The sequence below is a fragment of the Pavona decussata genome, unplaced genomic scaffold (genome assembly GCF_977016875.1).
Source record: "Pavona decussata unplaced genomic scaffold, jaPavDecu1.1 SCAFFOLD_285, whole genome shotgun sequence".
Taxonomy (NCBI): Eukaryota; Metazoa; Cnidaria; class Anthozoa; order Scleractinia; family Agariciidae; genus Pavona; species Pavona decussata.
Window position 1 is genome coordinate 835,198 of NW_028145686.1, and position 13,153 is coordinate 848,350.

Genomic DNA, 13,153 nt, shown 5'->3' on the forward strand with positions numbered 1-13,153 from the left:
TTGGTAGTGTTGAGCTTGGCACCCGACCCCTTCTCGTAGACATTAAAAACACGCAAGAGATGACAGAGAGAACGCTCACTTTTTACAAAATTCGTGGCATCATCTGCGTACTGGGAAACTTTAAATTGAAGGCCCACGGCTCAAGGGAGCTGGAAACCTTCAATTTGTTTACATCTCCGAATCTGAGTTGACAAAACTTCCGAAACCAATACGTAAAGGAGGGGGGACAGGGGACAACCCTGACGAACACTCCTCCCGAGAAAAACAAGCATAGAAAGATTCCCATTATAAATTATGCGAGAAAAGACATCATTGTAGAAAAGAGCAACCCAATTACAAAACGAAGGACCGAAACCGAATTTAGCTAAAGTTCTCATTAAAAATTCATGATCGACGCGATCAAAAGCTTTTCCTGATCGAGAGTGACAAGAATACCGGGTTCGTCAGTTTTGTCAATCATGTCCAAAGTATCACGAATTAATTGCAGATTCGAAAATATACTACGACCCACTACGCCACACGTCTGATCCCGGTGAACGATGGAATTCATTACCGGTTTCAGACATTCAGTAATCGCTTTTGAAGCCAGTTTGTAATCCGTATTCAAAAGCGATATGGGGCGCCAATTTTTCGGCAATCGTCTATCGTCCTTCTTGTACAGCAAGCCCAAGAGACTCTCGCGCTGACTATACGTAAGAACACCCAGGCGATATCTCTCGTTCAGAACCAGAACGAGAAAATCACCCAGGTCATCCCAAAAAGACAAATAGAACTCGGTGGGCAGGCCGTCAGAACCAGGCGATTTGCCGGTCTGAAGGCTCTTCAAAGCGGAGAAAAGCTCGTCTTTAGTAAATAAGCCCTCACAACTAGCACGCTCAATATCATTCAAAGAAAATTCCAAACTATCGATCAAATCGGTTTGGATCTACATGTCAATAGAATGATCTTTGGCATACAGATCACGATAAAAATTCACAAAAACCCGCTCAATATCAGCCTGGGAAGTTTTTTCGCTACCATCAGTATCAACAACAGAATCAAACGAGTTTTTCTCCGCACGCTGTTGCTCTAGGCGAAAGAAATAGCGCGTGGGCTTTTCTCCCTCCTCGATCCACTTGGCACGCGATCGAATTTTAGCGCCCTCCGCCTCACGAGAAATAAGAGACGAAAGAGCGCTTTCAACATCTCGCAATTCGGAAACGAGAGAATTATCACCAGCATGGAAGGCATTTTTAGCACGAATTAAACGCTTAGTTAAAAAATTTCGCTCACGATTTAAAGACTGACGCTTACGTGTGCAGTAATTAATGCAAGCGGAACGAATGACAAGTTTCAGATCATCCCACCAAGCCCCCAGAGACTCAAAGTCGGCAATAACACTCTTTTGGCGATCAACAACAGAAGAAATTCCACGCTTGAACTCAGGATCAGCCAAAAGAGTGGTATTTAGTCTCCAAACACCATCTCGCTTATTTGAAAAACCGTCAAAAGAAAAATCGAGAACTACAAAATCATGGTCGGAAAAAACGCACGGTAAAACCTTGTTTGAACGGACAAATTTAAACAATGAACGAGACACCAAAAAACGATCAATACGAGTAGCTAGCGAGTAATCAGAATTAGACCAAGTAAAAGAAACACCGCGCGGATTCAATTTGCGCCAAACATCGATTAAACAAAAATCGGACAAAAAGGCACTAAGGCACTTTTTGTCCGGCAGCAAAGTATTAGCAGAATAATGATCTAATTTGTTATCAATACAATTAAAGTCACCAGCAATAACGCGAGAATCATTAGAAATAAAAGAATCATGTAAACAATCAAAAAAGGTTTTACGCTCAGAGACGGTGTTTGGAGCATAGATGTTAACAACATTAAGACTAAGAGGCCCTAGTAGCACCAATGCACTTAAAACTCGCCCGTTAGAATCAAACAAAAAACGAGAGATATGGCCCGAAAATTTGGGAGAGACAAATAAAGCTACTCCAGCAGATTTGCCTCTCCCAAAGGACCAGAAACATTGTCCAGGCCAAGAATGCGCGATTTCATCCGCAAGACGTTTAGTAGACATGCGTTTCTTGCAGTAAAAATAAATCATAATCTAGGCGCTCAAGCTCGCGCAAAACAGTGAATCGCTTAGCAGGGGTGCCAAGACCCCTAACATTTAAAGATAAAACTTTTAACGACATTGGTGCTGCTAGCGCCTAGAATGCCGCCTAGGCCTAACCTTTATAAAATCGTAATCCGACTCATCATCCTCTGAAGTTTCATGGTCGCGATGATGATGGTGGCGCCGGCTAGAGCGATCGCGCTCACCCTCGCGGGAGTAATCGCGCTCGCGGTGGCGATCACGATCACGCGTACGCTCACGTTCCCGGTCCCGATCACGCCCCGCGCCGCGCTCCCGCGAGTGATCACGTTCACGCTCCGCCTTCTCATTAGAAACATGTTTCTTCTTGTTCTCGGATGGAGGTGGCTCACTGGCAGCTTTCTTAATAGGTTTCTTCGGAGGCTGCTTGACAGAGTCCTTAGACTTCGAATCACTGGTTTGCTGTTGCTTCGCAGAAGGCTGAGCAGAGCCAGACCCCGCCGCCCTGGCAGCCTTAATGGCCGCTGCTTGCTCCGGGGAGCGAGCGGCCACATTGGCATAAGAGGGCGACGCGGCCGGCTGCGACATGATCTCTGGTTCATCTTCCAACAAAGGCTGACCAGGTTGAGTAACCACGTTGGCGCTGTACAGTAGAAAAGGACAGGCTAAGATGCTATGTTCCTGGAAAAGGCAGATCGAGCAAAGGCGTGGTGATGTGCAATCTTCCTGGCGATGCCCTGGCGCTTCACAATTAAAACACCTAACGGACGAACATTTCGCTGCAACATGGTCAGTATCGCCGCAACGGCGACACATCTTAGGCTGGCTTGGATACCAGATACGAAGCAGTTCACCGGCAACGAAAATGCTCGGGGGTATTGCAAGATTAAGCCGCATTCTTGCAGTACGCACCCCGTTGTAAATGTTATCAGCTACCATATCACGCCTGAAAGAGAAAACCTTGCCATAATGCGAAAGACGACCAATTAGGGCAGTGTCCGGTAACTCAGTCGGAGCTTCATAGATTTTAATGATTTGAATACGATTCTCACAGTCACCAAGAAAGACTGTGCAGCCAGATATCTTGACCGAAGGTACGCCAAGAGCGGCGTTTTTCGCGTCAGGAGATCTAAAACTGACGACCCACGTGTTGTTAGATGAACGTTGCTGGATAGATAAAATTTCGTCGATATCAATGCCGGCCGCGTCGAACCCATTGATGATATTCTGGCTGGAACAAACCGTGTCAACAGAGAAAACGACGGAGAACTCTTTGCGAAGCCTTATCCGATCAGTCTCCTTAAAATTCCACGTAAATTTTGGGGCAGATTCATATCTTGCCCCACTATTGAATAAATCACTGAGAACCTTCGGCACGCACGGTTGTTTCTCAAGAATTTCAGCTGTTGGCTCGTGTGGCACGTCACAATCACCCCACTCCAAAGGTGACGGAGAAAACAATGTGGGCATTTCAGTTGGCTCATCAGGCATCTCTCCAGGGGATTCCTCATCAACAGCTTTACGAGAACTATTTCCATCGGCCGTTTTGTTCTTTTTGTTTGCCATGCTGACGCGGCAACAAAACACAAATCGGAGCCAATCGTATCTAAGCCAAAAGGCCCGAGAAAGAATGAGACCCCTTTCGGCTAGCGATCACATCTGATGTCCAAAATTGAGTTGCATCTACATATAACATGAACAGCTGTCTTCCAAGTGGTACGTCTTGAGGTACATGCTAAAACTCACAAAATGAATAAAGAAATACCTCGTTGTTTATTTCAACAAAATGATCAGGCAATGATCAAAAGTATGAAAAGCTAGGGGGAAAAACACACTTGTGATTAGTTCACGGTCAAGCGCATGCGCGAGCAGACCGGCTCAAAAATAAATTGTACGGGTCGACACTAAATTCGATGCGACCTTGTGGTGGAACAATCTGTTGAAATCGCGCCCGAATTTGGATCATCCGCTCTTCGTTCTTCACGTTTTATAATCTTTGTTTCCTGTTGTAAATATAAGTTCGATTTTTGTAAGGTTAAAAGTGTTTTAGCATCCGAAAACCACATTTTTGTCGATGGCGCGGCCGACCGGCGACGGGACGTTCTGTGGACTCTCTGCAAGCACAGAAGTTAAGCGGACAGAGTGGAGTGGATGTAGAAATCCTGTGCGGTTAACAAGATACGTCCACCAAACGTGGAAAATTGGTAAAGGGATAAGTCTGTTTAAAATAGACAACGATTTCGCGGCACATCTGCTTTCGCTGAAAATGGCAAAGGTCACCAACTGGCTTTGGATGAACTAGCGAGGATTTTCTAGATTTCAATCGTACTGTTTGTTCATATGGAATTCAACTGTCAAAAACGGAGAATTCGACGGACAAACAGCATCAAACATCAGTGTTTTGCTTTGGATGGAAAAAATTGTACAACAGTGAGACGCGAAGCGAATAAATATGAGATCAAATGTGCGAGTTAGTTGTAGTCTATTAGCGGGCTCGAATAGCGGGCAGTAGAAAAAAATCCAAAAGATTTGCGGCAAACTACAAAATCTATTGTAAGGTATTCATTTATCTATACAATTATGGTCATTGCGAATGGCAAACGCAGTTTTGATTTGCCACTATGGCAGAGTTTTCTCAAATGCATTCCAGCATCTCGGAAGGACGCTCAGTGTTGTTGTTACTAAACAGTCGCATCGCTTCTTGAAGCTCGCGGATTTTTTCGTTCTTCGCCTTCTCGCTGGTCTAATAAAATCAGGTTATCGAGTGTACACACTATATAGCAAGTTTATCACTGAATGCTGATGAAATACTGGATTTAGGGAGCTTCTCGGCTTTTCGAACCGCGCGTAATAAAAAAAAGGTCGATGCCGCGAGATATCGACATTGTACTAAAATAAAACGGTATACGTTCGCATAAGTTCTGGCATTTCTTGAATGTCCAAGCGGCGCTGCAAAAATCCCCATGTGTTTTACATGGACAGCCTTTTTGTTTCTTTCTGAAACGTGACCAAAACACTGGCCGGTCATGTCAGTTTTATTTTTATGCCAGCAAGTTATACTGAAGACTTGCCCGCCGTATCCCGCCGGTGTTGTGTACACGCTTCTAATTGGTCCAAAAACAATTGGCTTGACAGCGCTTACGTTATCGCTCGCACATGCGCCGAACCGTGACACTCTCCCTTCAACGACCAGAGAATCTTTTCATTATTTTTATTTTGTTTTATAAAAGAAAAACGCTCAATGTATGATTGTGATTGTTCATTCTACCCCAGGCTTGGCATCCGTACAGATCGACGTTGTAGTTCAGTTTTTCATCTCAGTTAACCCTTTAACCTCTAATATCAAAGAACAAATTCTCCCATCTTGTCCCGTTACTTTTCTTATAAAAGTACTGTGGAGAAGTTATTAAAATACAGTCGAACCTGTATTAAGCAGTCACCCTCGGGGAATGGCTAAGTGACCGCTTACATACATACATACATACATACATACATACATACATACATACATACATACATACATACATACATACATACATACATACATACATACATACATACATACATACATACGTACGTACGTACGTACGTACGTAGGTAGGTACATACATACATACATACATACATACATACATACATACATACATACATACATACATACATACATACATACATACATACATACATACATACATACATACATAAACTTTATTTAGACACGGTAAAAACATCAGTTACAAGACAAAAATTTAAAATTAAAACTGATTTACATGTTTGCCGTGTGGGAGTACGAGGAGGACAATTGGCGATCTATCTCATTTCTATAATTAATAAAAGATCTAATGGCTCTGACGTTAGATGGAAGGCTGTTCCACAAATGTGCTCCACTGTAGCAGAAACTACGTTTCAAAAACTTGGTACGAGGCTTAGGCAGAGCCAATTTGTTGTCACTATTTCTAAGTCCATAGTCCGTGCTGAGGGGCTTAAATAGGCCTTTCAGGTACTCCGGAGACTGATCATTTAAAGTTTTAAACATGATTTTCAATTTTTGCTTCTTCCTTCTGGTACAGAGATTATCCCCGGTCCCAGCTTACCGCGTAGGGCGGTAGCGTTAGAATAGTGATCTGACTTTGTTATGACCCGAATGGTGCGAGTTTGTAGTTTTGGTAATTTGTCAGCTAATTCGTTGCTGAGACCGTCCCACATGCACAGGACAGCAATAATCAAAATATGGTTCAATAAGGGCTCTATATAGTAATATTGCTGTATCGTCGCAAATGAACGGCCTCAGTTTTTTAAGTGCACCTATGCCAGAGGAGATCATCTTGGCAGTCTTATTAACATGTTTGGATCACAAAAGATTTTGATCGATGTAAAGTCCTAAGGATTTGGTGTGGGGCACTCTATCAATTTCGTGACCTTCAATTTGTACAGTAAGTGAATGGCCACTTGTAGTACTAGCCAGTCTCTGCCGTGAGCCTATTGACATTAATTCCGTTTTGGCAATATTCAGGCTGAGCTTATTTACATTGAGCCATTCATGAAGGTTAGCTAGTACTGCCTGTAGCTAATACCGCTTAATACAGGACCTCTAATATCAAAGAACAAATTCTCCTATCTTGTCCCGTTACTTTTCTTATAAAAAGTACTGTGGAGATTTTACAGGGCCGTACATAGCGCGAGGGCAGAGGGGGTAGCTGCCCCCTCCAGGAAAACTCAATTTGTTTCTAACATCACACTGATCACAAGAAAATCAACTAATTGACTGAAAAAATATTCCTTCAATGGGAATTCCAAATGACTATTTTGGAAAATCTTTTGAAGCAAAAGCCAGTACCAATAACCAGTTTTCTTATGAAAATAATGATTTTGTCAGTTTGGGCTGCCTATGGTTTAGAATTCGGTGTGTAAATTAAGACTGACAAGCCTACGCCACTTTCTGGCGCGTGTTTTAGCCTTTTTAAATCTAGCTTATACAAGAAGGTTTTTTTTTTAAGGGATAAATTGGTTTTAAAAGCCTGCGCTACTCGCAAGTATTTGTAGCGGGTTTGGATTTAACCATCATATGTTCATCATCCGACAGGTCATTTTCACCTAATGATTTTTCAGTTTCCTCTTTTAAATTCTCTTCGTTTTGAATATGACCTCTTATTCCGTGTGTTCAACGACGTTGTTTTTATACCACATATGGCATTTCAGCTGGGTTTGGCTTGGCTCTTTTAAGTGCTTGATAGTTTTAACTGCCTTTCTTGTTGAGATTTGGGTAATGTTAGGACAGGAATTAATCATTGCTTATATTGTGCAATGAGCTTCATTCTGTAATTGCTGCAATGCCGGGCCCGGATATTAGTGTTTGTCACAAGAAGTTGTGTTTCTTGGCACGGCTATTTGGTTTTTTAGTTCTCTAGTAATCGTTGTAACCTGTTATAGAGCTATGCAACGCGTCACAGTAAAACTGAAAAGGCTTGAATTGTATTTAACTAACGAGTGTGTTTTTGCAAATGCTTCGCTCCACTGATATAGTGCGTTTGAATTGTGGAGGCTCAGTCAGTTTTCTCCCTTTGTTTGCAGCAGTGCATAGACCGTGTTTTAAAATGAGAGACAATATTTGCTTCAAGCTAAACAAGATGTTAACTCCATAAAACGACCGTAAACGTCTTAGAGGCAACTTTTTGTGTATTAAGCGGTCACCCTCGGCCGGGGAATGGCTAAGTGACCGCATAATATAGGTTGTACAAAATACAGGTCAGAACACGGTGAAAATGCCACTTTACATTACGTAGTAAACAGCTTATGCATAAAAGCTAACGTAGCTGCTACTAAAAATAGTTCGCGGGAAAAAATACAGGGAAATGTATGGAAAGTTCAAAGCACGCATGGACGCTTTCCGTCACGGTTACATCCCTCCAATTTTTTTCTTAAAATCCTTTTTCTAGTGCCAAAAGTTTCCAATTCATGAATTTTTCAGAAGCGATGTTTTATGGAAATTATCTGACATCGGATTTCCATACAAATACTGTTATTTCAAGCCTGTTATTTTTCAGAAGCAATTTTTATGAAAATTATTTGACATCGGATTTCCATACAAACACTGTTATTTCAAGCCTGTTTGCCTTCCCGTCAAAATGGCGTCGAAAACCGTGATAAGGCCTATTCTAGAAAGTAACTAAAGGTGGATTTCCACTGTTGCGTAAATTTTACGTGCGTACAGAAGTGAATTTAGCTGGTTTTTACGTACGTAAATAGAATAAGAAGCGATGTATGAGCAAAAAGTTGAGTGCTGTTCAACTTCCCAAAGGTGGATTTCCACTGTCGCGTAAATTTGACGTGCGTACAGACGTGCATTGAGCTGGCTTTACGTACGTAAATAAAATAAGAAGCGATGTATCAGTCGCGTGAGTAAACGTAAAAAGTTGAATACTGTTCAACTTTTTACATTTACGCACGCCGCTCATACATCGCGTCTTATTTTATTTACGTACGTAAAGCCAGCTCAATTCACGTCTGTACGCAGGTAAAATTTACGCGACAGTGGAACTCCACCTTAAGGCATTCGCGGAAAGTCTGATTGTGTTGAATAGCTAGGTAAACTTACGGTATTTAACTGAAAGGAAGTTTTCTCACAAAGAAGTGCGAAAATAACAACATACGTTAAGCGATGGTTCTTGAAACGAACAACTTCACAGCTAGAATAATCAATGACATCGCTAATTCGAAAATATTTCGTCTTCGATCTAAAGCAAACACGACAGTGAAATTAAAAGAAACAACATAAAATAAAACATGATTGTTCAAGACTTACTGAGACCTTTAAGTTGTTTTCCTGTCAGGTCCATTCGCTCCCCAGCAAAGTCACAACTGATACCGTACCGTTCTGTCGATCACCTGAATCGCTGATCCACTGACTGCGCGCTTATTTCTCTTTGCAAAGAAGGCCTGAAACACTGTTTTTGCTATACAGGTTAAGAACGCTACGTCTTTTCGCTAGCTGTCTTTCAATTCCTTCCTTCTTTTGCACTTTGTCTTTGCCTGATTCAAAAACTATATACTGATATCGCAATGCATTATGGGATAGCTTTGACAATTGTTTTTGCGGGGAATGGCATACCTCGAATTCATTCAAAAATATTATAAGTCTAAAATCACCTCTTAATTTGCAGACTTCGACCACCGCACGCTTTGGCAAATGAGCCACAACTCACGTTGGTACCATTTTGATATTGATACCGTCCGCTTTTAGAGAAGAGGTAATAATAGACTTCCGTCTGGCTCGGCTTGCCTCCGACTGTAAACTGTCACCTCTAGCGCTGAAAAAAGCACTATTTATCAGTCAAAAAGCAAAACATGCCTCGCTTCTTTGAGGGATGCTAGTGATTTGCAGATTTCCAGGCTTAATGATGCCCTTCCATCACCAGACGGCCAAAAATATTTCAAGCAAAAAAGGAAACCAACAGGTAAAGCTTCGAATACGCTCACTTGACTTGCTCGCTTCGTCACTTGGTCACGTGGTTGAACAAGTTCGTTTCAGGGCTAACGCGGTCATCAGCGAAAGCCAACTAGGTTTTCAGCTTAAGGTCAATGTGATCATCCTGTTACTAAAATGTAGTTCCTGTCTTTCACATGGCATACTTAAAACAAAATAATGGTGACATGTTGTCGCCGAAGCGTCATGTTTTAATCTCGCTACTTTTTATTCCGAAATAATACAACAGCTGACAAAAGAAACCTCGCAGATCTCTTATTCCAGCGGAGATGAATCTTGCTGCTTAGTCCGATAACTTGTCTCACGACAAGACAGTGAGGGAGGGAAAAGTTGGACCCTAGACCATATTTTTTTTGTGATAAAAGTTTATTTCCACAGTGAGCCAAAGGGCCCACTGATAAAAAGATCAACTATTACAATCAAGTACAAGTAAAGAAAAAGAAAACTAAGCCCTTATTACAATACTGATTACAAGTGTTACAAGGGAGCCTAAACTTAAGCAAGCACAAATCAAACGCGAATAATATGCAAAATACAGATATACAGAAAGGCATGTAAAATATGCAAAAAACAGTCATACAGCGAAAAAGGCGCGAAACGGAATGCAAAATACAAAACGCAAAAAGAGCGGGAAAAATGCTAATGACCAAGGAAAAATCAACGACGAAAAATAACTGCGAAACTAAATAACAAAAGCTAATGATCTCTATACGAGAAGTAGATTAGGAAGCTACAAAAACTACGAGAAGTAAAGTACAAAGTTAAATTACAAAAAGGAGATTACAAAAGTGAATTACTATATACAAAAAGTCAAAGATGCAAAATGCTATTTACAGGCAGAGTGAATACAATATTGTTACAAGACAAGTAAATTCAAAAACTACAACAAACGAACTAATTACAAAGCAAGCGAAAGAGGCCCCGTGAGACATGGCCACAGCCAAGCCTCTCCCGCCCTAACTAACACATTCATACACTATATACAATAGTCAAGACCCAGTACAACCAATGAAGGCGATCAGGTCAAGAAAAAGGAAAGTTACAAATGAAACAGGAAACGGGAAACGACCCAGTACAACCAATTAAGGCGACCAGGCCGAAAAATCAAAAATAGAAATAAAATTAAAACAGAAAAGAAATCTTGTCATTCGTGCCAACTTGACAAAAACACTATTAACCGACCAGAAATACCTAACATGATCAATAGGCTCACCGCGAATTCGAAGTTGAATATCCTTAATAATTGTGTTAACAATAGCACGCGAAGGAAGGTAAGAATTCCTAAAAGTCGCCGAATTACGAGCATGCCAAATAAAACATGAAACAAGATGGTAGCAACGAGATAACGAGATCTCGGCAAAATAGGGAAAGAAACCATACCTGCAATAAGGGAAACTTCAGTCTTTACTGTAATAATATTGTAATAAATTGTTATTCATTCATTCATCCAATTTCTAAAACAAAAACTAAAAAAGGCCTTCGACCTCGTGGATCACAAGTGCCTTCTTCATAAATTAGAACATTATGGAGTTCGAGGCCCACTGAGCTATAACTGGTTCCTGGATTATCTCTGCACCCGCTCACAGAGACTAAAATTTGGGAAGGAATTATCATCTAGCCTCCCCCTGGATTTTGGTGTACCTCAGGGTTCACTAGTAGGCCCCTGACTCTTTGTGCTTTATATCAACGACCTCCCACAGTGCTTACTGCGATCCAATATCAGCATGTATGCAGATGATACCGTCACATATACCACTGGCTCGGAGTCAGACTGCATCATGACGGAAATCCAAGAAGACCTCCAAAGAGTTGAACAGTGGATGAAAAACAGAAAGCTCGTTCTAAATCTGACAAAGACCAAATGTATGCTCTTTGGTACTAAACAGAAACTTGCAAATGCCTCTTTTAAGACCCAGCTTCATGGCAGTGACATCGAAAGGGTGAGAAATTTTTGCTATTTAGGGGTCACCCTTGACGAATACCTCTCATGGAAAGAGCATGTTAGTAAAGTGTTTACCAAGGTTAACAAGCGCTTGGGTCTACTCGGCCGCATCCGATCATGTTTAACGCTTAAGGCAGCGAAATGCGTATACAACTGTCTCGTATTACCAGTCCTGTGCTACACCGACACGGCCTGGGGTGAATTGTATGTTGAGTGCAAGAGTAGATTACAGCGCCTACAAAATCGAGCTGCACGTATAATTGTCAGACGAGATAGCACCAGCGAAGCTGTCAAGACACTAGGATGGCCTAACTTAGAAACTTTCAGGAAAAGGAACAAATCTATCTTAGTCTACAAATGTCTTAATGATTTAGTGCCCCAGTATCTTTCTGATTATTAATAGAAACCACAGTTTCCATAGTAACAATGCACGTCGGCGTGAAGACATTCATTCTTCAAGACCCAAACTTAGCCTCGGAAAGAGAACTTTTAGATACTCCGGAGCGATTTTATTTAATTCGTCAGTTACCTGAAACACACAAACGGGCAGCGTCCTTGGAGGCTTTTAACCGACTTACGATAAAACACGATTTTGCATAGATTTTTCTTAGTTTGCAAATGTTTTATTTATTTTTTTCTATCTTGTAATATTTTAGCCCAAAAGTGTTTATTAGAATCATATAGATTGTAATTTTTTCAGACTACAAGCGTTCATTGTAATTCATTAGTTTGCTATAATGATTTGAGGTGTATACAGGGCCCCTCAGGATAACAGCCCCGTAGCTGATTGGGCCACCCTGTCTTAAATAAAGTTCACTTATTTACATTCGTTTCGTTTACTTTTTGTCGAACATTGGCTCACCTCTAATAGGGTAATAGGGGCAGCGCAAACGAATCATGATCAATCATTGGTAAGCGAGCTGAACTATTCCGTTGGGTACAGCGCTCCTTCGCAGACTTTTCGTGTGCTCATCCTCCATTTTCTACTGTGGATGGGCCGATGGAGCCGTTTCAAAGGTAGACTACGAGCCCGAGGGGGGGGGGGGGGGGTACTCCCAAAAAAATTGGGTAGGGGTGTGCGGCCTGCTTCCCAAAACCCTGACCCTATTTATAACCAAAATCTTCGATTTCCCCTACCCTATTTAATCAATAGCCTGTTTCAGACCTACCTTATAATAGAGAGGGCGCTTACCATTCACCAAAAATTTTCGATTTGAATTTACGGAAATTTCGGTCTCGAATAGAACGGGCTTATTCTCGGGAACAGCTGAAAAGGTTGTCCTTAATTTTCAAAAATCTTTTCCGGAAAAGATGCTTCCCACGCGAAATTTTCGAAAATTTCGTCGAATTGAAAGCACCCATCAAGTCTTCGTTAAAAGAAGTCAGAAATCGATTTTAATAATGAAATAACCGATGAAGAATTTTTACTGCTGTTAACGAGAACGTGTTTTTCGGAGTTGCAGTTTTCCGATGTAAACAATTCAGACTTTTTGATATATTTTTAGGTCGTAAAAAAAATCACCAATATAACTAGGAATAGCAACTAGATTAACATTAATTTACTTCAAATTTTCTGCATCGAAGGCTGGGATTTCAAGAAACGCTTTTATAGCAGTGCGAGCACGCGTGAGAATTTCGT

The 13,153-nt window shown here is 41.3% G+C and overlaps 1 protein-coding gene across 1 annotated transcript; it reads right to left on the reverse strand.

Moving 5' to 3' along the window:
• Positions 1-2,197: 2,197 nt before the first annotated feature.
• On the reverse strand, positions 2,198-8,957 carry LOC146455174 (uncharacterized). Its single transcript, XM_085094642.1, has 2 exons — positions 8,898-8,957; positions 2,198-3,824 (listed from the first exon to the last, which is right to left on the reverse strand). The coding sequence occupies exon 2, from the start codon at positions 3,653-3,655 to the stop codon at positions 2,198-2,200; it is 1,458 nt and encodes a 485-aa protein (XP_084950768.1). The 5' UTR covers positions 3,656-3,824; positions 8,898-8,957.
• Positions 8,958-13,153: the final 4,196 nt, after the last annotated feature.

Bases quoted from the DNA above. Each gene is read 5' to 3' on its own strand.
- LOC146455174 (XM_085094642.1), bottom strand. From the start codon at position 3,655: ATGGCAAACAAAAAGAACAAAACGGCCGATGGAAATAGTTCTCGTAAA.